This window comes from Nelumbo lutea, chromosome 6 (assembly GCF_056320005.1).
Source record: "Nelumbo lutea isolate HS-2025 chromosome 6, American lotus-T2T, whole genome shotgun sequence".
Taxonomy (NCBI): domain Eukaryota; kingdom Viridiplantae; phylum Streptophyta; class Magnoliopsida; order Proteales; family Nelumbonaceae; genus Nelumbo; species Nelumbo lutea.
In genome coordinates, this window is record NC_142689.1 from 29,001,361 (window position 1) to 29,025,859 (window position 24,499).

Sequence of the window (24,499 nt, forward strand, 5' to 3'; positions counted from 1 at the left end):
CCTTCCAAACTGTCGACTGTGGGTCTCTCTCTCTCTCCTTCCTCTTCAATTTTATCCTTGACCCATGTCTCATCTTTGAGGTTTAACCACCTTTCCATGTGAGCGGCCAAACTGAGATAAGTGTTGACCGGATAACTCTATCCAAACCTTCTCTCTCATCAAATTCTGTAATGCCCAGAGGTTGGCCGGGGATAAGCCTAAAACTAATATATAGAAAACAAAAAAAAAAAAAAATTAATAATTAATAATTTGTATTTATTTGGCTTTGCCTTCAACAATTAAACCAACTTCCTATATAAGTCAGTCTATTATATTTACGGGAGAATGATGGTTCAGCTGAGAGTCAGAATTTTTAGTCCCAAAATACAGTTGAAGTGGGTGCCAGCTCAGAATTGACACTAATTCATGGGCGGGCATTGCTGTATAGAATAGAGGTTTTTGACATTTTGAATGTTTCTAACTCTGTACTGAAAATCAGAAATCTGCATTGGGTCTATCCATACTTCTCCATATATTTAATAGTCTAAGGGTACTTTTAATAGTATATATCTATAAATAGAAGTTCACCATGATAAAATAATCAGCATCATTATCATCTAAGCCTTGTCCCATTCCATTCGGTTTAATGTCATATCAATTGATAAATTGTGAGCACTTAATAGTATATATCTATAAATAGAAGTTCACCATGATAAAATAATCAGCATCATTATCATCTAAGCCTTGTCCCATTCCATTCGGTTTAATGTCATATCAATTGATAAATTGTGAGCACTTAAATCATTTCTTAATGCTTCAACCATTTAAGGGGTGTTTTTTTTTTTTGGGAGGGGGGGTTTCCCTAATTTTTCCGTCCCCACAACTCTCTACCCACCATGAATTACAGCCATACATTGCCATCTTGTATTGTAACAAATGTTTTATTCTTATGGCCGGGTGATGTAGATGATCTTCTATGAATGCTAATAATCAAATGGATTTTATTTTTTATGGTAGGTAATTAATTATATAAAATCATTTATACAACATTGGATCAGAGGTGATCATATATTCATTAACCCCCTTGAGATCCTTTTATGGTCCAACCATGTGGCTGGACCCATCACTATGGTTCCTTCCAGCTACCCAATTGTAAAAGGGGAAAAAGCCCCAATCAGGTGAGACCCCAAAATTGACATCGAATGCCTTTCATTGTCCACCGAAAGCTTCTATCACATAAATGAACGTCATCTCCTTACATGATATAGAATTTTAGTGGCTTAGAACCTGCCTAACTACTTGGTCATAAGGCTCCAACAAGAAACATCACTGAACCACTGTGTTTTTAGGACATTTGTGATGCAAGCAAAAGCACATTTTCTAATGACTATGCAATATAAACAATTCTTGTATCCAAATCTAAATCTCAGTGTTGATTTTTACAATCAAAAGAAGATTTTTAACTTTTATCTATGATTCGCTTTTTTCTTTATCATCAATCCATATCTTTAATTTGTTAGTACTTTATTACAAGAAATAAGGTTCAAAATATCGATACGATATATCTGATACAAGATTTGAATCAGTATACAAAACAAAAGACACGTGACACAAGTGAATTGAATGGTATTGCATTGTATTGGTTTATGTTGATCGATATATAGAATGCAATACTGAGTCTGAATTAATGGTATCTCTACTCTTTTACTTGTTAATGCATGTTTTATAGCTTTTGGTTATGTCAATGTCTCTTATGTTTGACATTATTGTCTCCTAAGCTTGTTTTAGAGGATCTCTGGATTCCCAAAAGAAGAATAATAAGATGATGATGATGATGACGATAATGTATTTTCGCATGTTTTATATTTAATAATTCATGTTAAATGAGTCTCTGTATTTTGGTGTTTAGATTGCAAAAATAAGGTTATTTGGAGTTAAATTAACGGCGTTTGATTTTTCATTTTTAGGGAAAAATCCAGAAATCTAATAAACATCAAGATTTATGGTGTTTGCTTTTAGGCCTTGTTAGTATATTTATGAATTTTCCCCAAAAAATTAAAAAAGATATGAAAATTAAGAAAACAATTTATTTTATGTATTAAAGGATTTCTACCAATGATGTGACAAACCCATTTATCCAACAACAATTTATCAAAAATAGTTTTTTCCTTGATTTTTGGCAATTTGCATAAATAATAAATAATTATATTAGTATTTAATGACTACTAATTGAAAATTCTAAATTAAATATTTCCAATGAATTCCGTAAAAAAATAAATCCATATATCTAGCTATATTGTCATGATAATCAATCTACCGAACCATGTGAAACTTGTTGCATGTCATGTTCCCTATTCTTGTTTGGATCTATTTTATACTCAACGTATCACTACGTACGGTGTCATAATGAGCTCCAGCTTTCGAATCCAATAATCAATGCACCACCTATTTGGCTCAAAACCCATTCTTCAAATATATATCAAAACATATTTAAAATATTATTTATAATTTAAAAATTTTATTTATTTTAAATAAATTTATTTTTCAAAAAAAATACTATTATCTAAAAACATTTCAGGGATTCGGATCCCATAGGGAATTTATCCTATCAGGGAATCAGGAATAGAGGACAAATTTTATCATCAATAAGAATTTGAAACGAAGATGGAGGTTAATTTTAAAATCGGGGTCAGGATCAGAGACGGAGAATACGATCCTCACCCCGTTGCCATTCCTAGCCATAGTCAGTGGAATTTCACTAATTGGGATACCTTGTGGGCTGTAGCATTGTACTTTCTATTTACATACATAAAAGAAACATGTCTATACTTTAACAAAATAGAACTGATCCTAGACAAAAGTCATTGACAAGACCAGGGTAGAAGAGTCTTCTGTTGTAGAGCTTGAACTACCTATTGAGCATCTGAGTATATACAAACTTGTTCAAAGTTGTATTGAGATATTTTTGATATCGCTTGCAAAATAGCATATAGTTCGGCTTGGATGACAGATGAAATTTGGTTTGTTCGTCCTCCTAACATTCAGAGACATTAAGTTTTTGGAGATTAATATAGCACCATAAGAATAATGAGAATCTGAAATTTTCCCACAAGAAATTATACATTATGTGAGATGTTTAGATTGATTTTATTCGGTAACTGCAAATTTCTAAGGGGATCATTATTAGTTTGATATTGAGAAGGATAATAAGGGTTTTTAATTTGACGTAAGAGAAGGAGAGGATGAATGGTTCTCTTTTAAAAGATCATTTCATTTCTAGCATACTAAATATAGTATGTGGCAGTAGTTATCCAGCTGAAAATATTCATAAATAAAGAGTAGTCTGAAATTTGATTAAAGAGATTTTTTATACAACTATTCCATGATCTTTGATAAATATGTTGGAAGTGGATATTCTAAGGATTAGCAAATAGAACTACTTGAGTGAAGGAGCATTCCATGAAGCCTGTTACCTTTCCTAAGACATGAGTTTGGATGTCGTGCACTTTCTACACTTACAAGTTTATCTAGATCAACCATATTTAAATGCCCAATTTTGATGAATTGGTTAATATAAACCATTTAAGTAGTTGTGGATTCTAAATTAGGGGTGCAAATGCATTAGATCATGATCTGATTTGAATTCAAATTCGAATATGATGATTATGATTTTATTTTTGTTAAATTCATATCACTTTTTATTGTTTTTTTTAATTAAATTGAATTAGATAATAGAATCCAATCAAAAAATAGGTCAAAATCGGATCACCCTTTATTCGATCTGATTGGTGTGTATGTATTTATCACCTTTGAAGTTAATGTTTTATTTATATACTATGCATGTATAAGTTAAAAATAATTAATTTTTTTAAAACTCTTTTTTTATCATTTTAAAAGAATAATTTGTGTTTTGGGCTATGGACCAATCATAACACCCCATGCCACTCATTAATTGTGGATCATATGCACTTTATGGCTTGCCTGGAACATTATGATTGGTCCCACAACCTCAAACACAGCTATCAAATTAAGGAGTTCACATATGCACCCCACAGAGTGCGTCTCAAAAACGCACCACATGCACATCTCAGTGTGCATTGGAAACATCTGCTATACTTATCATTGGGAGATGGCAGATGTGAATTCCCAAAAAATGGTTGGGATGTGTTGTGGGGCATGCTTTGTGGAGCGTAGATGTGAATTCCAAGTTAAGCTAGTATTTGATTAATTTTAAGGCCCCATTTTTAGAGGGCTTTGATGGTGACTGAGCTGCGTTCAGTTCATGTAACTCTATTTTTTGGTTTTTTGAGTTTTTATCAAATATAGTTTAATGACTTTTCCATGTGGCACCTACCTTGTAACACAAGAAGCTATTGAGTGAAAACCCTCCCAAACGGGCACTTAGTGGATTGGGGAATTCTTAATGTTTTCCATATTTGCAAAGAAGGCTCAGTTTGGAAAGAGTATAAATACAAATATGTATAGTACAAAATAATATAAAATACAAGATTTTACACTCTACATATTTGCAAACGGGCATTTGTATGCCTTCCAAAATACAAAATACCCGATGCCTGGGTATTTATTGAAACGAAATGTTTATGTGATGCACCTTAACATAAAAGGTGGAAAGTAACTTTACAAAATGTTACTTGAAATATCCATAAAACTCCCAACCAAATAACAAAAGTAATAAACTTAGTATTCTTTTTCATCATACAAATATTTATCTGATAAACATTCAACAATAAGTGTCCACGGAATCATACACATAGTTGAAATGGGGTATTCCAATAGTTATGTCCCAGGATGGAATATTTGAATTATTTTTTATTTATTTCTTATATTGAATTTTATGGTTGATAGTCTCTTACCCATCGTTTTTAGAGATTAAAGACGTTAACCAAAGCCAAAGGTGAAACGCTCCCCACACTAACATGCATAAAAAGAAAAAGAGAAACAGTGGAGACAAGAGGAGAGTTTATGCTTAGCTTTGTTGATTGAGCTGTGTTGAACTGTTTCGGAGAAGCTATCTGAGATAGCTTAGTAAAAGTCAATTGTGCAGTTTATGTAAAGCTTATTTTCAATATATATATATTTTTTTAATTTTTATGAAACACGATTTCGTGATGTTTAAGTTTCTCAGCTCATATAATGCCAAAAGCTATTGCGTGAAAGCCCTCTCAAATGGAGCAGTTAAGAGCTTATGCTTAGCTTTCATTGCTTTCTCTTGCAATTACATCCCACAGATTTCAGCCCAGCTAATGCTAATGCTAGCGGCTTCATGAGAGTAGTGCTTATCACATAGCCGGCCGTGGGCTGTCAAGCAAGGACAATCAATTCAAGGCAACCGTGGATAGTGGATGCGAGATGCGTTGAAGAGTCAAATAACGACTGGAGTCGAGTCCCACTCTTTGGTATTAATCACACTGTTGTCAACCACCTAGAATCTGAACATCATGTTGGTCTGCCATCCAAGCTATCCACACTCACTTCTTAGATTCTTCTCTTTTAATCTTCCTTATCCATTTACAACCACCTTACTACCTTTGTCTCTTTCAACCTAACAAATTCGCCTCAGTCATAATATTCTATTATCCCATCTCTCTCATATTCCTTTGGGTGAGCCAATCATAAAAGGAGTTCAAATTTGCTCCTCACAACACTCTTAACCATGCATTGGAAACATCTTCCCACATAAGATCAGTCTTGAGTGCAAGTTGGGTGGACTGGGCTCAGTGAAGGTCAACCAGGTCCAAGCCTGGACCAATCCCAGCCAGTCAAACTAGGCTCAAGCGTGTATGGATCAATTGACAGGCCTACTGGACCTGAGGTATTAAAAAATAGCCCTTAATACTATTTCACACCAGTGAAGTGAACCATTAGATAAAAGTATCAACCCAAGAAATGCAAAAACCCTGAGCTCCAGGACTACACCCAGCCCAGGGACCAAAAATTTAAGTAAGGACCTGAACCCAATGTTGAAGCCCATAACAAGATGAAACAATTCGAGACAAAGCCCACAACACACCAGGTTTAAATATTTGGGCTGAACTTTTAGGTTTTCTCATTCATCATATGTAAAGCAGATGTACAGAGTGCAAACAACAAATATGTACTCTACATATCTGTATTTTGCACTCTTTCTTAGGCTCAATTTGAAACGAGTGTAAATAAATATGCAAGGTTTTACATCGAACATATATGTATTTGCAGTCTTCTCCAACTGAGCCCAAAGGATAATCGGTCTGTTTTATCCTGTTTCCTTTGTTTTCACCTTTCTGTTGAATATATGATGTTGATTTATAATCTGAGCATTATTTAATGAATGAATTTGCCTTTGCCTTCAAAAAAAATTAATAAAGGCTCGATATTTGCTTTGCCAGAGATGTACAAAAGAGTTATTACTTACATTCTAAATAAATCGGTTGAATTAGTCGTGAAACTTTGATGCTTATGTATGTGTCTGCAAGCTGATTCATATTACTCATTGGCGATGTAAATAAGGGTACAAGTTGGAGATTCCGGATCACCTGCCCACATCTATCCTCATGAATTGGATCATCTCTCCCTGCATAATATTATGTAGGAGGACGAGATGTTTTTCATGTATAACTGCAATGTTATGTCGGTAGATGTGGGCAGAGTTTGTGTGGGTAAAAGATTCAAACTCCAAGTTGGATATCTGACTTAAAAAAATTTATATGCAATCGGGGCCCACTTATGTACATAGTGCCTGTTTGGGAGCAATTTAGATCAACTCAAATGGGCTGTAGAACCAATGATAATGCACCATGTGATAAAATACATGGGACCCATAATGAGAGAGATTGAATGGTTGTGAACTTATTGTATTTTGTGACTGGTGGGACCCATAATCTTATTTAGTTTGGGAGGGCTTGAAGCTAAAAGCAGCTCAATTAAAATTTCAGCCCTCCAAAACAGGCCTATAATAGGAAAAGCCTGTCCGGAAAAAGATACTATACCGTCCACCTACTATTTACTTCGTTCTGTTGAGTTTTTTTTTTTTTTTTTGGCCTCAACTCACGTTTGAATTTTAGGTTGCGTTTGATTTTGGTAGAAAAATCATGGATGTAAATGTCAAACGCTGGAAAAGTTAGTCAATCAATACATCAATTATCGATTGAAAAGTCTACATTGAAAACAAATGCCTTTACACCGGATTCAAAACCGATGGTGGAGTTTTACATTGATTCGTATTTACACCGAAAATAAACACAGCCTTATTAATTAACTGATATCAAATAGAGGAAGAAATAACTTACTCGAAGCCATGCTACATGAGCACTTCCTAACACATTCTACACAACCCAAAAACATAAAAAAAAAAAAATGAAACAATTTATGCTAGTTGTGGCCAATATTTGAAGAAAAAATTTTCAATTAGTATTCTGTACTTTGGGCCTATAACTTTTAAAACGTGCCAATCTATTACCTACCATTAATCAGCCATTAAATGACATGCAAAATGACACAAATGTCCTTCAGGTGTTATTTAATTTTCTTCTTGAATCGCTGCTATAAAAAGGACCAAATAAAACGGCATAGCAAAGAGCTTGATCAAGGAACCTTTGGTTGACCCACCTAGAGTTAATTCGTATTGTCTCCAACTCTCCATTGCACCATGGAAGAATCACCATTGCCACTCTCTTTCTTTTTCCGCTAGTGCAGTTGTCTATGTGTATGTTGGACAATGCTTAGATGGCTGTCATTGATCACACAGAAACATGACTCGATTGCTGGAAAGTTTCCAATGCAACCTCAAACCCACTAGGTTTGGGGTTGTTCATCATTGCCTTGGTTCAATCTTAATTAATTTGAAAGAAGATGATAAACAGTGTTTCAAATAATAATTTTAACATTTTCAAAAAATTTAAATCACATATGTCATCGTGTATACATATAACTAACGGTTGATTAACGATAAATACCAAATTAATACATTATGAAAGTTTGGATTGCATTTTAAAATTCAGGGACCAAAGTGCACGTGACTTCATGCATTCCCTTCTCATAGTCATTACCCTGCTCGCGCCTAGTATGAATCATTGCCCATAGCCCATAGTTAAGCTTCATTCGGTTTACGGGCATAACCGCATAACACATATCTCCAGTGGGCTGTAAAAAAATTTTATATGGAGGCAACGTTAACACCTCTGTGGCAGCATTGTTAGATGGTATAAAAACATCATCAACAATTAGAAGGAAACTGTTGGATTTACTCTTCAATTCCTACTCTCACATTCTGAATTTGCCTTGTCATATATGAGTTTTCTAATTACTCTGCTTCTTGAACTAGTTCTATACAATATCTTCATATATTTGAAAATATGTTTTCTTCAAAAATATTATTTTACTGTGTTAGATAAATCAAGAGCTTGCGTAGAACTAAAAATTCTCGATTCTGGATTTTCTTGTTACTAGTTCCAAAAAAGTAGATCAAAAACATCGGGTTTGAACTTTCAAACTTGAAACCAAAACACAAACTTCTTTGTTGTGTATGTGTTTTTTGTTTTGTTTGAAGAGTCAAATTTTGAAAACATAATTTTGATGGCTCCTTACTAAGTTCACCCCATCCCAGTCACATACATCCAATATACCATGGTTTTGGACACCGGATCGGACTGGACGGCTGGACTGGTTGACCCGGGGACCCGTCAGGCAATCGGTTTTGTTTCACCCAAAAATCATTGATTTGGTCAGCAATGCACTGACCTGGGCAGTTGATCCGTTGATCTGGACAACAGGGTTTTGGCCATTTTTTATTTTAATTATATTATATTTTTAAATCAGAATGGGCCGTCTATTCAAACCGGGAAGCGATGGCCAAAGTGGTTCCATATCTAGTCTGATTTTTAGAACCTTGCAATGTATAATATGTATTCTATTTGAAGGTGCCAACTACTTTGCTGGTAAAGTTTCTAATTGATTGTAGCAGAGACCTTGGATGGAATCCCACCTTCACTCAAGTTAGGGGGTTTAGGGGTTTGGGGTTAGACTATATCTATGCGATAGCATCACACAAAACCTAGGCCTAGGCCCGTGGGATAGGTCCATTCAAATTTTAACAAATGCTCAATCCAAGTCCACCCAGTTAGACCTCAGGCACAAATCGCCCTCAATCTTAGGCTCTGTTTGGTTCGTGGGAATAGGGGTCTGGAATTGGAATCGGAACCCATTCCGATTCTAACCTTTTGGTTGGATGGAGTCAGAATCTCATTCCCATTCCTGCTGGAATGGCCTTCCCCCATTTGAGGGAATGGCCATTCCCTACACCTTCCTTGGGAATGAAATCCCATTCCTGCTAATTTCAATTCCTATTCCTGTTTGAATCAAACAGACTATGGGATTAGACCATTCCGATTCCAATTCTGGAGGATTTTGCTTCGATTCCAAATGTGAAACAAATGGACCCTTATTTTATTTTGAATGGGCCTTCAAGGCTAGGTAGGGACCTCAATAGCTGTCATGCATTCCATCGTGCAAGGTTTAGGCTTCGACCTTGCAAAATTAAAAAATATGTATAGAGAGATGGAGGCCCAGAAGTTGATTCAAACCAAACTACACAAAACCGTTTAATCATGAATGGACAACTAATAGCAACTCTTGTTTTTGTCAAACACCTGGGAGTGGGCCCAATTGAAAGATTTCATACGGGATTATCTAAAACCCACTATGACTTTTTTGTATTTCTCTTGAATTCACTATAACTTTCCAAAACCTTCAAAGAAAAAGTGAGTTTTATCATTTAAAACTTCAAACTCATTTTAAATTTCTTTTAATTCACCATTAATGATTATTAATAGAAATTATCCACATAAGCATTCGAGTATTTTCACGACCAAACTACTCCTGAATGACCAAACAAGTTTCTTAAGTATTTTTCATGGCAAAATTACATCTAACCGAGCTCACCCATACTAGGCCAACAGTAGTCAGAGGTAATTTTATCATAAAAATATTTTATAAAGTTGATTGATCATTCAGAAATAATTTGGTCATCTAATGTACTTAAAGGCTTACGTCAACAAGTTCTATTAATCACCATTAACAGTAGTGATCTAAGAGAAACCTTAGAAGATGAATTTTGAACAAAACTCATTGATAGGTTCTCTGAAGGCTTTGAAAAGTCATAGTGAATTAAAAGAAAAATACAAAAAAAATCATGATGAGCTTTAGATAATAGCCCAACATTATTGAATTAGGTTCCAGCTCAGCTATAAATATTATTTCACAAAATGAGTTAGGTCTAAGCATCGATCTGTTGCTCAAATTCAAAATACATACTACCTTTGTGGGAGTTGCCCCACCTCAAGAAGTTTGAATTATGAACAGGGCTAGCCAACGGCTCTTTGGTAGGAGACACTAGGCTATGTTTGGTTTAAAGAATTTTGATTGATAATTCAAATATTCATAAAAATTATTTTATAAATCAAGTTAAAATAAATAAGAGAATAAAATGAGAAATCCAATTGTGTAATCAATCAATCAATAATCTCTAAGGAGACTGTCTCAACTCTCAAAAGTCATTGTGACGAGGACAGCATAAACAGGGCCAAGAAATAAGTCTCATTTGGAAAGATATTTCCAATGCAAGGTTATAAAAGGCTGTTCAAATGATGTGAGTATGGGATTGCTTTGATCGAAGCCACACTCCAAGTTTACATATAAAAGATCAGCCTGATTGAATAATTTTTAATGCATTTTGTTTTGCATGCAGGTTTTAAAAATATAAATATTCTTATATCAAGGGGTCTTGATAAGGATTGAAATGGCTGAACCGAAAGACTGTTTTGATTAATTTTTTTAATGGGCAGAATTCATGAAAGTTATTGATTCAAACCCCACATGTCCATTACATCAAGCATTAATGTTATAGCAAAACTTATACAATGAGGGCAATCTTACAAGAAACAATTCAATTATTGCAGCAAAAAAAAAAGAGTTAAATATTAATCAACTACTGCTTAGATGATCAAGTTATCATTTCCTGATATGTACAAAATATAAGTATTTTTACTATATTAGGCTGTGTTTGGTTTGAAGGAAAAAATAGGAAAAGAAAAGAAAATGTAAGGAAACCTTTACAAACCTTGTATGGATTTATGTTTTTTTTTTTGTTGTTGTGATTTTTGGGTTGTTTATTTCTCAGAAATGTTTGGCTTGGACAAACTTACTTGCGTTAATGAGGATGTCATGACCACTAACACTCATTGTTTCAAGCTTACAAGTTACAACTTTAAAAGATAATCTATTATTTAAATAAAAAAAAGCAGATAATCTAAAACCATTTCGTAATTTTTTTTCTAAATTTTCTTTTTTTTTTTTGCAACTTTTTTGAGCAAATAAAAATCTTATTCTTTCAAAAAAAAAAGTATAAAAGGTTGGTTATTTTCACGCTCAAAAAAGAAGCATTCTTTAATGTTTAAAAATAAAACTTAGGATAAATTACAAAGACCTCCCCTGTATAATGGGGTCTATAATAAAGACTCCTATACTTTGTTTTGCGATAAAAACCCCCTTGTAATATGACCGTGAGATAAAGATCCCTTCCGTTAGCCTTCCGTTGAAATCTGCGTTACAATATTTTTTAATTCTCATATTACCCTTCCAATATCTATTCGGGGGGAAAAACAATATTCATCTTCCCCGACCTCACGACAGGAACAGCAGCGGGGTAGCTGTTGTAGCGGCACCGGACCGAAGTCCTCCCTCTCTCTCCTTCGATCTCTCTTCTTTCCCTTCCCCTTAATGCAACTCGTGAGCTGAAGCTGGCCCTCTTCTCCTCGAATCGGAGCTGTCGGTTGACTGGAAGCTCGACAATTGGGAAAAATCGAATACAAAGCTAGACCTGAACTTTGACGAATCAATCCATCTCCACCTCTTGCCTCTGCAATTCCCCATTGATATTGTCATCGAGGAGCGAGAAAAGAGGTGAATCACCTGAAGAAGCCATACGCCTATCATCCAGGGACAACCCCAAACCAGTGGAAACCGACCGTGTTTGCAAGAAATCCACTGAAAATATCTAGGAGTCGTTCTCCAAGAAACCCTGTTATTTTAACCTTTTCTTCTTCCGTTCCGAACCATTCTTCTACCGCATATCGCAGCCGCCACAATCTGTTGCCAGAGTCGGAGTAGGAGCAAATCCGGCCACGTGAACTAAAAACACAGAAAAAAAATTAAGTAAATAATTAAAATATTTTACAGGAAAAATAACAGAGATGAAGAAAATCTTAGGAGAGATTGGTTACAGGGAGAGATAAATTGGGCTTGAGATTGATCGGCGATATTTGTGGAGTTGAAGAAGGCGATCGGTGATGAAATCTGACCATCCATAGATAACAAATTTTTGGATAAAAGAAATCAGAAAAAAAGAAGAAATAAAATAGCAGAAATCAGAAAATGAACCTAGATTTTCCATTGAATGGGATATCGCTGGGAACAGTTGCCATCGACGATGAAATTCAGCGACACCCAGGTCGAGAAAAGAAATTAGAAGAAAAAAAATCAAAGAAGAAATAAAATAGCATAAATCAAAAAATGAACCTAAATTTTCCATTGAATGGGGTGTCGCTGGGAATAGTTGCCATCGATGATGAAATCCAGTGACACCCAGGTCAAGCGACGGAATCATATATAGATATTGTTTTGGGTGTCGCTGGATTTCAACTTTCCAAAGTTCTCAATCAAATGGGATGACCGAAGAAGAGCCAACCATGCCGCTGGTGATGGAGAAGTCTGAAGCCACGATAGATTGCAACGGTGGAAGTCTGAAGCCATGATAGGTTACAATGCCCAATAGAGACGAGATTGAAGACGAAGAAGAGGAAAGATGAGAAATGGGTTTCCTCCGTACTTTCGTTTCGAAGAAATATGAGAAATGGTTTAAATGACATTACAAATTTTTATTTCTAACATTACGGTCTCCCTTTCGGCCTAGGTGGCCACTTCACACAAGAAACGTTCTTGATCGTCATGAGTATCTTGGCCCACTTCGCATTGAGGGGTGTGTAATTCCTTTCAGTTGCTGAGCTCGGAAATTCTAATTTGGCTTTGCCCCCCAAGCTTGGTCATTCTTATTCTTACTGTCACCCTGAGTTAGAGGCTCTGGTTTCCTTTGGTTTCCTTTTCCTTTTCTCAAGGGCCTATTCGCCCTTTTGGTTGATCACTTCCTCTATCCCTATAAATCGATTCGTGAGCTTAAGGAACTTGGTCATGGTCTTAGGTTGGCTGATAACCACGTGCCACTTGAATTCTTTATGAGTAATACCTCGATTGGCTGCGATGAGGCGAACTGCGGGGTTCAGATCGGGTATCTGTAGACAAGCGTCATCAAACTGCTTGATGTAACTCCGAATGGACTTCCTTTCCTTTTGCACTATGCCAATGAGGCTTTCTTGAGTTCTTGGACACCTTTTGCTGGTGACAAAGTGGGAGATGAAGCTTTAATGAACAGCACACAGTTTCTTATCGATCCGGGTGCGAGGTTTAGGTACTATGTGCGGGCTACCCCTTTGAAGGTGGTGGAGAAGGCCACACACATATAGGATTCACTGGCCCTTACTAAGTGCATCTGGGACTGAAAGGCATCCACATGATCATTCAGATCAAAGGACCCATCATACTTATCCAAGGGAGGGAGCTTGAAGTCCCTTGCCATAGGGACAACAAGAAGTTCTGGAGACAGTGGGGAAGGACCTGAGAGGAGAGGAGTAGCTTTTACTTCACCTGAGCTCACCTCCTATTTACCTTTGAGCTCGGGCGAGACATGGGTACCAGTTCGGTGAGCTCGTCGGCATCTCCACTACTGCTTTGTTGGCTCGGCATTGGTGCTGCTTGCTTTAGTGTTACCGAGCTCAATGGGCTCGGACTGTTGGTGGTAGCTCTAAATCGAAGGGCCCTGCCTGTAGTCTGCAGCTAGGACCTCAAACGGATTTTCTGCGAGCGGGAGCTCGAACGGTGAGTGTTGGGGCGATGCGGGCTTGACTGGATGGAAGGCCCCTGCGAGGCAGGGGTAGCTAGCCTCTCCTCTCTGCCATGAGACAAGGCTTGGCTTTTGGAAGGATTCTGGGCCTGAGAGGCTTCTCCCCGGTGAGGCCATTCGATCTGACAGGAGGGCTTAACTTGCTTCGTGGCCGAGTGCCTAGGGGGAAGCGGCTGCTGGGCCTGAGGCAAGGAAGGGAACTGATACTGAGAGACTTGATGCAGCACTTGTTGCTGGTAGAGTTGGAACTGTTGGAACTGCTACATTTGAGCTTGCATGGCTCGCATGCACTACACTAGGTCTTCCAACTGATTCTGGTTGGTCACTAGGGGCACAACCAAAGGTTCAACAAATGTCGCTCCAACCGTGGAAGGGAGTGGAGCGTTCATGGGTGCCACTGTGAGAGGCACGTTCAAGCTGGGAATCTTGTCCACAGAGAGGGGAACGGTGAATTGTCCGATACAGACAGTGGGGAGTTAGGGTTGCTCCCCAGAAGCGTTATGGTTGGCACAACGTCCGGCATTGCTGAAGGAGGCCATGAATGCTAAGTCCTCTAAAGGAAAATGTAGAAACTTAGAAGAAGGCTTTTTTGAAGCGTTTCCCACAGACAACGCCAAATGATGCTATACAATCCGAGCACTCTTAGCTAGCAGCTGACTAGCTCCTAGCTGGTGACGGACGGTACCTGAGAAGAAGACGGTGAAGAATTCCCAGGGGACTTGCCTGGTGGGAATACTCCGATGTTTATGTTAGAGCGCTGGAAAAAGTACTAAAGAGTGCAAAGAAGGCTAAGAGTGTAGATCATGCTAGATCACTGAGTTAGCTCGAGAGAAAGTTCAAGTAAGTTCAAGATATTCAAGATAAGATCCCTCTTTCCCTTCGACCAAGGTTCTCTTATATATGAGTGTTCTTGTTAAATCGAGCGTAACCACCACTGAACCTTTGTCACAATCGTTATTTGCCAGGGCTGCATAGGTGACCGTTGCAGAGTATTACCCAATCAGATGAGTGACACGTCCCGGAAGGACACACACCATCATTTGTCGAGAGACGTGGGCATAGTCTTGTCGGGCTGGCAGGGACTGCACTGTCAGTCAGGAAACATGGCGCAATCTGATGGGTACGGTCTTGTCAGATAGAAGCTTCATGAAAACATTACATCATTTGGTAGCGAATTGCCTTACAGCGAGCTATCCCGTAACGAATTACCCTATTGTGAACTCCTAGAGGATATTTCGAGGTGATTCCTCTATAAGTGATTAAGGACATCAAAGCCCATCCCTACACAGTTATTTGCCCAACTGTCCCCTAATAAAGGACACTACCTATCTAGAAGACGAGAGACCCCATTATTTAAGGAAGAGCAAATAGGACTCATTTTAGAAAGATTGAATAAAAAATTGAAAGCAAGCTATCGGGATGGAAGCAGAAAACCTTATCAATAACAGGGAAAATCGGCTTGCTGAAATCGACGGCATCATGAGATCATTTAGGCTTCCAAAGGAAACTGTAAAGAATATTGACAAGAACTAAAAAAAGATTTATGTGGGGCAAGTGAGACAGGAGACCTAAATGGAGCACTCTTGGTCTTCGGGGTAGGGGTTCAAAAATATGAAGTGGATGAATTCAGCTTGTTTAGCAAAATTGGGATGAAAAATTCTTACTGAACCATCCAACACTTTGGGTCCAACTTATAACAAGCAAGTAGATAAAGAAAGAGTCATACTGGGAAGTGAGAGAAAGGGGAGCTCTTGGGCCTAGAAAGGCATTCTGGCCCAAAGAGATTTGTTGAAAAGTGGGATCTACCTCTTAATACCCAAATCACGGTACCCATTCAAAATATTAACATGCAAGTTGCAGAACTCATGAAAGTTGAAGAAAGAGAGTTGGATGAGGTGAGGACAAGGAATAAGGTAAAGGAAATTCTAAATGAAAATATATAGAAAATAATAAAAACTATATTTATCTTGCATGAAGCAAGGGGCGATACTATGCATGGTTTTTAAAATCAGACCGGACCAGATGGTCCGACTAAAAAAACTGGGAACCGGTTGAGTGACCAGTTCCATTTTTTCCCAAAATTAGATTTTTGCCAAAACAAAAACATTAACTTGATTGGTAAATCGTTGATTCGGACATTTGAACCACCCAATGGTTTTAACTGTTTTTTACTTTTTTGTCCATTCGATTCGACAACCGAACCTCTGACCAGTTAGTTGTCCGGATCTGTTTTAAAAACCTTGATATTATGGTTTGGAAATGGGATCGAAAGGTAGTTTCACAATAAGGGACGATACTATAATGAATACTCGAAATTGGTGATTGACAGATTACAAAGGAAAAAATGAACCTCCATGGTTCATTAGAGATCTCATTCAAGAATGCTATAGGATTGTGGGAATGGATAAGTGGATAACATTAACATTCACTATACCCACGTTCTCAGGGAGGTTTTTTTTTGGTAATGACGCCATTATCAAATGGTATCATCCTTCGTGTAAAAGGCAATTCTTGTTAATACAATATGCTATCTTCAAAATAGGTCACAATATATGCTGATCACATTTGAGTTATTTGCATAGTTGGTGTGTTAATTTGACCATAATATCCTTGATAATTAGGTTATGTTTGATTATAAGTTTTGAACTATATTATTATATGTTTTTAAAGAATAGTTTTAAAGAACATATTCTTTTTTTTAGGGGATAAAGAAAGAATAAGTTTCACTGATAACCCTCGGAACTGACCTCCGTACCATCAAGGCTAGAATGGACCCTAGAACCATTCTTGATAGGGTAGGTTCCAGGTTTTTCCTTGGAAATAAATCAAACAGACCCATGCTCACCCCATTTGTAAATCACCACATTCCATTGTTTAGATCCATTTTGAAGTGAAGCAGAATTGGGTAAAATGTGAATTGATTTGCAAATGGGGGGAAGGGGCTCAATGGGGTTGCAAGTTGGGCCAAGTTAAGTCATTCAACCCTAATCCAACCTGAGTTGTGGGACCCTCAATTCTAACCCTAACCTAACCTAACCTGAAAAGTTTTCAGAGTGGGCTGGGTTTAGGTTAGCTTGACTTCTCTACTTTCTTTGGACAAATGTTTCTATTTTCTAGACTCAAGGGTTGGGATAAATTTAATTTAGCATCACTATTTGTAATATGACATTGTTATCATGATAACATACATACATATGTAAATAAAAATTTACATAACACATATGAAATTAATTCAGGTTTGGGTTAGATTGGATTGGCCAAGGTCTCAATTCTATCTCAACCTGAAGTTAAATCAAGTTCATACTCTTCCACCCTAATCCTAAACTTAACTTCATCCCAATCCAATGAGCTAAATTGGCCCAAATTGCAACTTTAGGGCGTTGGGGATGGAAGAATTAAATCAATTCCTAACATTCAAGGCAGGACTCTCGATGGGAACCCAAGTCCAAAATACCAACGTTTTGTGGTCAATTAAGAGTCTGTTTGGTTTATAGTCAAATTTGGATTCTCTTGGGATGGAAATCAGAATGACCCATTCCCCCACCTATTTGGTTCAGATGGGAATGGGAATCAGAATTGGATCAATTGAAATTGATTATCATTCCCAAGGGAGGAGGGAATGGCCATTCCCTCAAATGGGAGAATGTCATTCCATTAGGAATGGGAATTGGATTCCATTTCTCTTAATCAAATGATTAGAATTGGAATGGTCCAATTCTCTTAATCAAATGGTTGGAATTGGAATGGCCCATTAAAAATCCAATTCCAAACCCTTATTCTTGTGAACTAAACCAACCCAAGAATTCTCATGTTTGTCCACCAAACTCTTAACCTCCCATGCCAAATACTAATTAAACTTAAAAAAAGGGTGAATTGCATATTAGTACCCTATACTTTGGGGCAATTCTCACATTAGTATTTGAACTTCAATATGTGCCACTACAATACTTGAACTCTAGAAAATTGCCAATTTAGTACCAATCGTTGGTAGTTTGTCAATTATCTGCATCACATTATGACATGTACAACTTAAATTTTTTAAAAATTTGAGACCAATTTACCTTTACCAAGGTTCAAAATATCGATTGCCCGATACGCCGGTAGGGGCCTATCCAAGATTTGGCCCCTTGAGTCTATGTATGTATGTATGTCATATTACAAAAAATGATGTTAAAATTAAATTTATCCCAACCCTTAAGTCTAGAAAATAGAAACATTTGTCCAAAGAAAGTAGAGAAGTCAAGCTAACCTAAACCCAGCCCACTCTGAAAACTTTTCAGGTTAGGTTAGGGTTAGAATTGGGGGTTCCACAATTCAGGTTGGATTAGGGTTGACTGACTTAACTTGGCCCCAGGTTCGTTACTTTTTTCAAAATTTTTAGAAAATATGGCTTAACCCAAGATTTGGCTTGCAGACTTGCAACACAACACGACATGGCATAGGCCCGCATAAGTTCAAGTCGTAGGCCATACCAAATCAACCCCTCAAAGTATCCGAAAGGAGGGAAGCACGGCATGGCACGCGGGCCATAACACATGCCATCTAATCTCAATTAACATTACATTCAATTTTCAAAAAATTTAGATATTATTATAAGGTGGTGATTGATACACTTTTCAGACCTCTAAAGTTTAAAAATGTTGTTTTCCAGACGTCAAATGTGTTTGAAAGTGTATCTGAATTTGGGTTTGAAAATTATTTTCAGATCTAAAATAATAAGACATGGGTCAGGCACTAAACGTGTTCAGTGCCTTTCAAACCTAGTCAAAAGTCCAAAATACGCTTGAAAATGTTGCTTGCGTTTCTCCATCTCACTGTTCATCTTCTCCACTTGACAGAGCGATGAACTAGCGGTAGCAAGTGATTCCTCCGGCAAACTAGCAGCAACAAGTTCCAGCCTCTCTCTCTTTTCTTATTCTTTTTCTCTCACCGCTACAAATGAGTAGTCTAATTTAAGGGGTAAAATAGTAGAATTAATAAAATTCAAATGTCAAAGATTTAATCCAATACAAACAACATTCTTTATTCACAACCTATAAAAAATAAAAAAATAACAACTATATATCTTTTCAAATTTATAACACTTTTAATATCTTTTTAATTTTTCATATTTCAAACATTTTTAATATCTTTTCCAACGCCACCTAAGAGTTGGGAGTATTAGAGTGAGACTAGTCATAACATGTAATTTACGAAAAATGTCGAAGACATGATATCGGAAATGGAAATGCTAGGCGTTTTTCTTGGTCAAAACCTTCCCACTATCATGTATTTCGATTATGACGTATCGTTTTATGCTGCGTTAGTGCGTTTGTTACATCGATACGATGCAACAGAAATTCAAAGTTCTTGGCATTTTCGTAATAATCGCGAAGGCCAAACCGCAGGTTGAATGACCATTTCGAATGGCAGAGAAAAAACAAAATGAAAAGCTCTAGAATGTGTAACAACAATTAGATAATACAAAAATCAAGGGACCCACGTTACTACGCATCAGCCATCAGATCCAGATTCAGATATATCCCAGAGAAAGAAAAATATATGAAAAAAGAAAATTAAGGATCCCTTAATATTAATAAGAATTAAGAAAAAGCCAGATAGAGAGAGAAAAGTGAGAGAAGACGCAAAACAGAAGAAACACGGAGCGAGAAGAAGAGCGACAGGGATCGAGGCGATGCAGTTAAGCAGAAGTAGAAGCAGAGAGAGAGGCATCAAATCATACCTTGGACTCGAAAGTCGAAACGCTAACCGTCAATGCAACTTACACCAAAGAGAAAGCGCAAGATATTGAGAAGACCTCCAAGCTTGCCAGAGCTCTGGTTCAAAGATCCAGCTATCAAACGTTTTCTTCGTACGCTGCACTTTCGATCTCTAAGCTCAGCTTCTGCATCAGATTTCGCGGCAGAAGATTATGACGAGAGGTCACCAAGAAGCTGGCCGGAGAAAAGTCGATACTTTGGCGCTTCCAACGATCTGACCGCTCTGTTATCCGACGAGCTTCTCCTTCGAATCTTCTCTAAGCTTCCTGACTCACAGAGAAACTCTAATTCTCTTGTATGCAAGAGATGGCTAATTCTTCATGGCCGCCTTGTTCGCTCCCTCAAGCTCTTCGACTGGGATTTTCTCGAATCCGGTCGCCTTGTTTCTCGTTTCCCCAATCTTACCGATGTTGATCTCGTCCCGGCATGTATTGACGCACCTAGGAATTCTGGCATATTTTTGACCCATAAATTCGTCTCGTTTCACCTTGATTCTGATTTCTCGTCCAATGGCCTCAACTTGATCGACGAAGAGAATTTACTCCCGCATGCTTCAATTGATCGTGGACTACGAGTTATTGCCCGTGGATGCCCTAATCTTCGGAAGCTTGTTCTAATCGGTGCCACTGAGATTGGGTTGGCGAGTATCGCCGAGGAGTGCCCCAATTTGCAGGAATTGGAGCTGCACCGCTGCACGGATCTCTCGTTGCGTGGGATTGCCGCCTGTCAGAACCTCCAGATCTTGAAATTGATTGGTAATGCGTATGGTTGTTACCGTTCGGTGGTCTCTGATATCGGTCTCACGATCTTGGCGCACGGGTGTAAGCGGCTGGTGAAGCTTGAGCTGATCGGTTGTGAGGGGAGTTACGATGGGATCAAAGCCATTGGCCAATGCTGCGACATGCTGGAGGAGCTCACGCTGTCCGACCACAGGATGGATAAAGGGTGGATGGCAGGATTGTCATTCTGTAGAAATTTGAAGACATTAAGGCTACAATCATGTAAGAAGATCGATTCGAACCCCGGGCCGGCTGAGTATTTGGGGTCTTGCGAGACCCTTGAACGGTTACACCTGCAGAGGTGCCAAATCCGGGATCGTAAAAGCCTTAAGTCATTGTTTTTCGTTTGCCAGGGTGTCAGAGAGATCGTCTTTCAGGACTGTTGGGGCTTGGATAATGTGATGTTCTACTTTGCAAGCATTTGCAGGTACTGATTAATGTGTTCAGTTCTTTCTAGTTTCTACTGCAATATGCCCTATACTTGTACACGTCGAATTTGCAAAAGAAAAAAAAAAGATTTGATTGGTGAACCATGGTTGTACAAGAACATGCATGGCCGCTGGATCTTCAGTTTTTGTATATAGATTTGATTCTTATTGTTTATCCGCTGCAGTACTTTTTCTTTTCTTTTTTTTTTTTTTTGTACATATAATGGTTAGGAAAAAGGAGTTCAAATGATGGTGGGTTTATTTTTACATCTTTAGTAGCTTCATGACTGTAACTCCGTATATTCCTTTGTTCAATGACTAACACTTTGTTTCAAAGCCACCTTGAAGATGCACTTGGTCACGCTAAACCTAGAGACTGACAAGGAAGAATGACATGTTTTCCATCAAAATCACATTTTAGTCCTTTCCCTTGTATTGCACTCAGTAGCTCTGAACTGAGCAGCTATACTTCTGCTGACATAGTGACATACTTGAAGGGTAGAAACTTTCTGTTCACTGAAATAATCATCAGAAAAATGTATCCTTCTAATCAACTTAAAGAATTCTAAGTTCCAACCTCAGAACTGTTTTAACTTTTAAACAAGACAAGCAGGAGATGGATAACAAAGAAAAGAATTGGACACAGAGCACAAGGTTTAACACGGTTTGGCAGTATCCTTACATCCATACTTGAACCTATATGAAATTTCACCATATTCTCAACTGGAATTACAACTCTAACTTCTTCTGTAAACACCCAAATAATTGTGCTTCTCTCCTATATATGTGTATACGCATGTGTAGGTGAAAACAAAATACCCAAAAATATCTTGTATGGACCTTGTATTAGACAAAATTTGCATTTGGTTTGGGCCTGGGGCTCCACCAGAACCTTAGGTTGGGGGAACTATTCTTAGCACATCGATTGGAGACTGTGCTGTGCCACATACCCTTACTTAGGATTTACTATTCATTGCCTCCATAGAGAACACTTTACATTTAATGCAACAAATGGAGAAGTCTTGAAATTTACAAACATCTCCTGGTTCTACCATTGGTCCTATTCTTTTATTTATAGGCATGTTTTGTCTATGGCTGATTGCACAAACTGCGATTTAATATAATGATCAGGATTTTTTTATTATGGGGTTATGTTTTTCTACTTTAGAATGATTCACCTACTGAAGGTTTGATTGCCTGATTACTTTCTTCACAGGAGGGTAAAGTCTCTATCTTTGGAAGGATGTTCATTGCTAACAACAGATGGTCTGGAGTCTGTAGTTCTTTATTGGAAGGAGCTTAAAATGCTTAGTGTAGTCTCATGTAACAATATAAAGGACTATGAAGTCACTCCTGCACTGTCAAGTTTGTTTTCTGTGCTTAAGAAGTTGAAGTGGAGACCAGATTCCCGTTCTCTTCTTTCATCAAGTGTTTCAGGGACGGGAATGAGAAAGAAAGGTCGTAAATTTTTCAAGAGGGTGAAGTCTACCAGAAAATGAGAATCTAAGCTTACATTCAGATGGTTCATAAGGCTACTGAAAAAGGTCTTGTAGCAGAACTACACTATCAGTATGATATAATCATTATCTTATCCAATTTTAGATAGTTAACATGATTGTTAACAGAAGACGATTCACCTTTTTTCGCCTACAGTGAACCAGCAAAGGAAGATAATCATTTTAAACATGCCAAACCCTCTTCACCTATTATTTCTGCATGTGGAGTAACTTGTTTGCCTGAGCTTCAACTTTTCCCAGCTCAAATTACTCCACTGATGTATTTACCCTAACCCTGCATCTCTTATACAGTTCTATGTTTACAAGGTTAGGAATGTTAATCCCTTTTCTGTTAAGTAGTTGAAACAAGTTACTTAAAGGGGTTGTTGTAATTGGATATCTTAATATCAATTTTTATCATTCGTTTTATAGCTATTTCTTGACAGCCTTGGATGTATGGCATGGCTTATTGGCTTATGTGTATAAAACACTTTTATTGTTGAGTCGTCACAGGGATCAGCCCCCTTCTTTCTGCACTGCATCCTGTTGAACTATGTCTTTTTTTTTATGAATGAAGAAATTTATTAATCACAGAAAGTAAAGAGTTACAAGCATCCCAAGAAGAGACCCGGGGTGCAACCTCTTCGGAAAAACTAAAGATAGATTCTCAAATATAATTTGAATAAGTTACAAGGTTATCCAATACAGACAGTCCCAAGAAGCCCCTTGTTTGGTTAATGAATCAGCTATAGCATTTGCTGATCTGCTCACCCACTGAACACTAACTGTCATGTTGCTAGTCAGCCAATTTACATTTTTAGGGAGATCTCTAACTCCAAATGGCAGAATCTGGGTTCTGGGGTCCCACCACCACCTGTTAATCACCTTTAATTAATAAGTGCCCCCCCAAGCTGGTTTGAAATCTGAATCCCTTGTACGGAAGCTAGTATCTCTGCTCTTGTAGAGTTACCCACTCCCACTGGTCCTGAAAATAAGGAGATTATGTTGCTGTCCTTATTTCTTAGGACCCCTCCTATACCCGAAGGTCCCGGATTACCCTGGCTATTCCCATCCTGTTGAACTATGCCTTTAACTACTATTAGAAGGATGAAGTTATATGTGGTCATGATGCAATTGCCACTTCTCCAGCTGGTAGGTTGGTTTTGATACTTGTTTGTGGTGGTGATCTGTAAGTGCTCTAAACTGTGCTACTGATCTCCCTGACCTTGTTTCTTTATACTTGTTTGTGGTCATGATGCAATTGCCACTTCTCCAGCTGGTAGGTTGGTTTTGATACTTGTTTGTGGTGGTGATCTGTAAGTGCTCTAAACTGTGCTACTGATCTCCCTGACCTTGTTTCTTTATACTAAGATTAGGTTGGTTGTACTTTCCGAATAAGTAGGGAAATGTTATTCCTTGCAATGAGAGAAAATGCTATTTATTGAAGAAATATGTAGAAGTCATTAAAAGGGAAGATTTGACATTTTGATAAACGGTTCAATTTTTTATGTGAAAATAATGGGCTTTCTTTGCTATTTTTTTCCTTTCTCCACTGAACTATTGAAAAAGAGTTGGTAATGCAGTTGCTAGAGAGTGGAGACCTGTACAACGTGCTATACTAATTCTTTATGGAATGATCTTGCCAGATTATTTCTTACATAAAAAGCTGCCACTTTGTTAAACACCACTCGACTAATAGGGTAAGAGTTACTTTAATGCATGGAAATGGATATATTGGTATCAGTGCAAAGAGGTGAATGAATCTACTGGAAAATCAGATGAGGGGAATTTTCATCAATTATATACATGGAAAGCTTGAAGGATTACTGAACCTCTGAGGTAATCTTTTGAAACCTTGTTGTTTTTGGCACCAAACTGACACCCCATAAACCTGCCATCAAAACCCTTTTTATCACACATTGCGCATACATTATTAGTGATTCTCCAGCTCTCCTATGGCTTCCTTTAGTGAAGATTTTGAAAACTAGCCATACAGGAGATCCTTATGGCCTCACATACAGAGGCTGTCAAGACCTAGGGTATCCATCAA

General features: G+C 37.6%; 1 protein-coding gene and 1 long non-coding RNA gene across 2 annotated transcripts; one reads left to right on the forward strand and one right to left on the reverse strand.

Annotated features, from left to right (window-relative positions):
• Positions 1-11,391: 11,391 nt before the first annotated feature.
• On the reverse strand, positions 11,392-13,046 carry LOC148848234 (uncharacterized). Its single transcript, XR_016100454.1, has 3 exons — positions 12,550-13,046; positions 12,255-12,327; positions 11,392-12,162 (listed from the first exon to the last, which is right to left on the reverse strand). It is a non-coding gene; the product is annotated as an uncharacterized LOC148848234 (long non-coding RNA).
• A 6,498-nt stretch (positions 13,047-19,544) lies between these two features.
• LOC148848235 (F-box protein At5g51380-like) lies at positions 19,545-22,884 on the forward strand. Its single transcript, XM_088952031.1, has 2 exons — positions 19,545-20,952; positions 22,170-22,884. Exons 1-2 carry the CDS (start codon positions 19,742-19,744, stop codon positions 22,450-22,452), a joined length of 1,494 nt encoding a protein of 497 aa, XP_088808157.1. The 5' UTR covers positions 19,545-19,741; the 3' UTR covers positions 22,453-22,884.
• Positions 22,885-24,499: the final 1,615 nt, after the last annotated feature.

Bases quoted from the DNA above. Each gene is read 5' to 3' on its own strand.
- LOC148848235 (XM_088952031.1), top strand. From the start codon at position 19,742: ATGCAACTTACACCAAAGAGAAAGCGCAAGATATTGAGAAGACCTCCA. The intron at 20,953-22,169 runs GTACTGATTAAT...CTTTCTTCACAG, and splicing joins TACTTTGCAAGCATTTGCAG to GAGGGTAAAGTCTCTATCTT.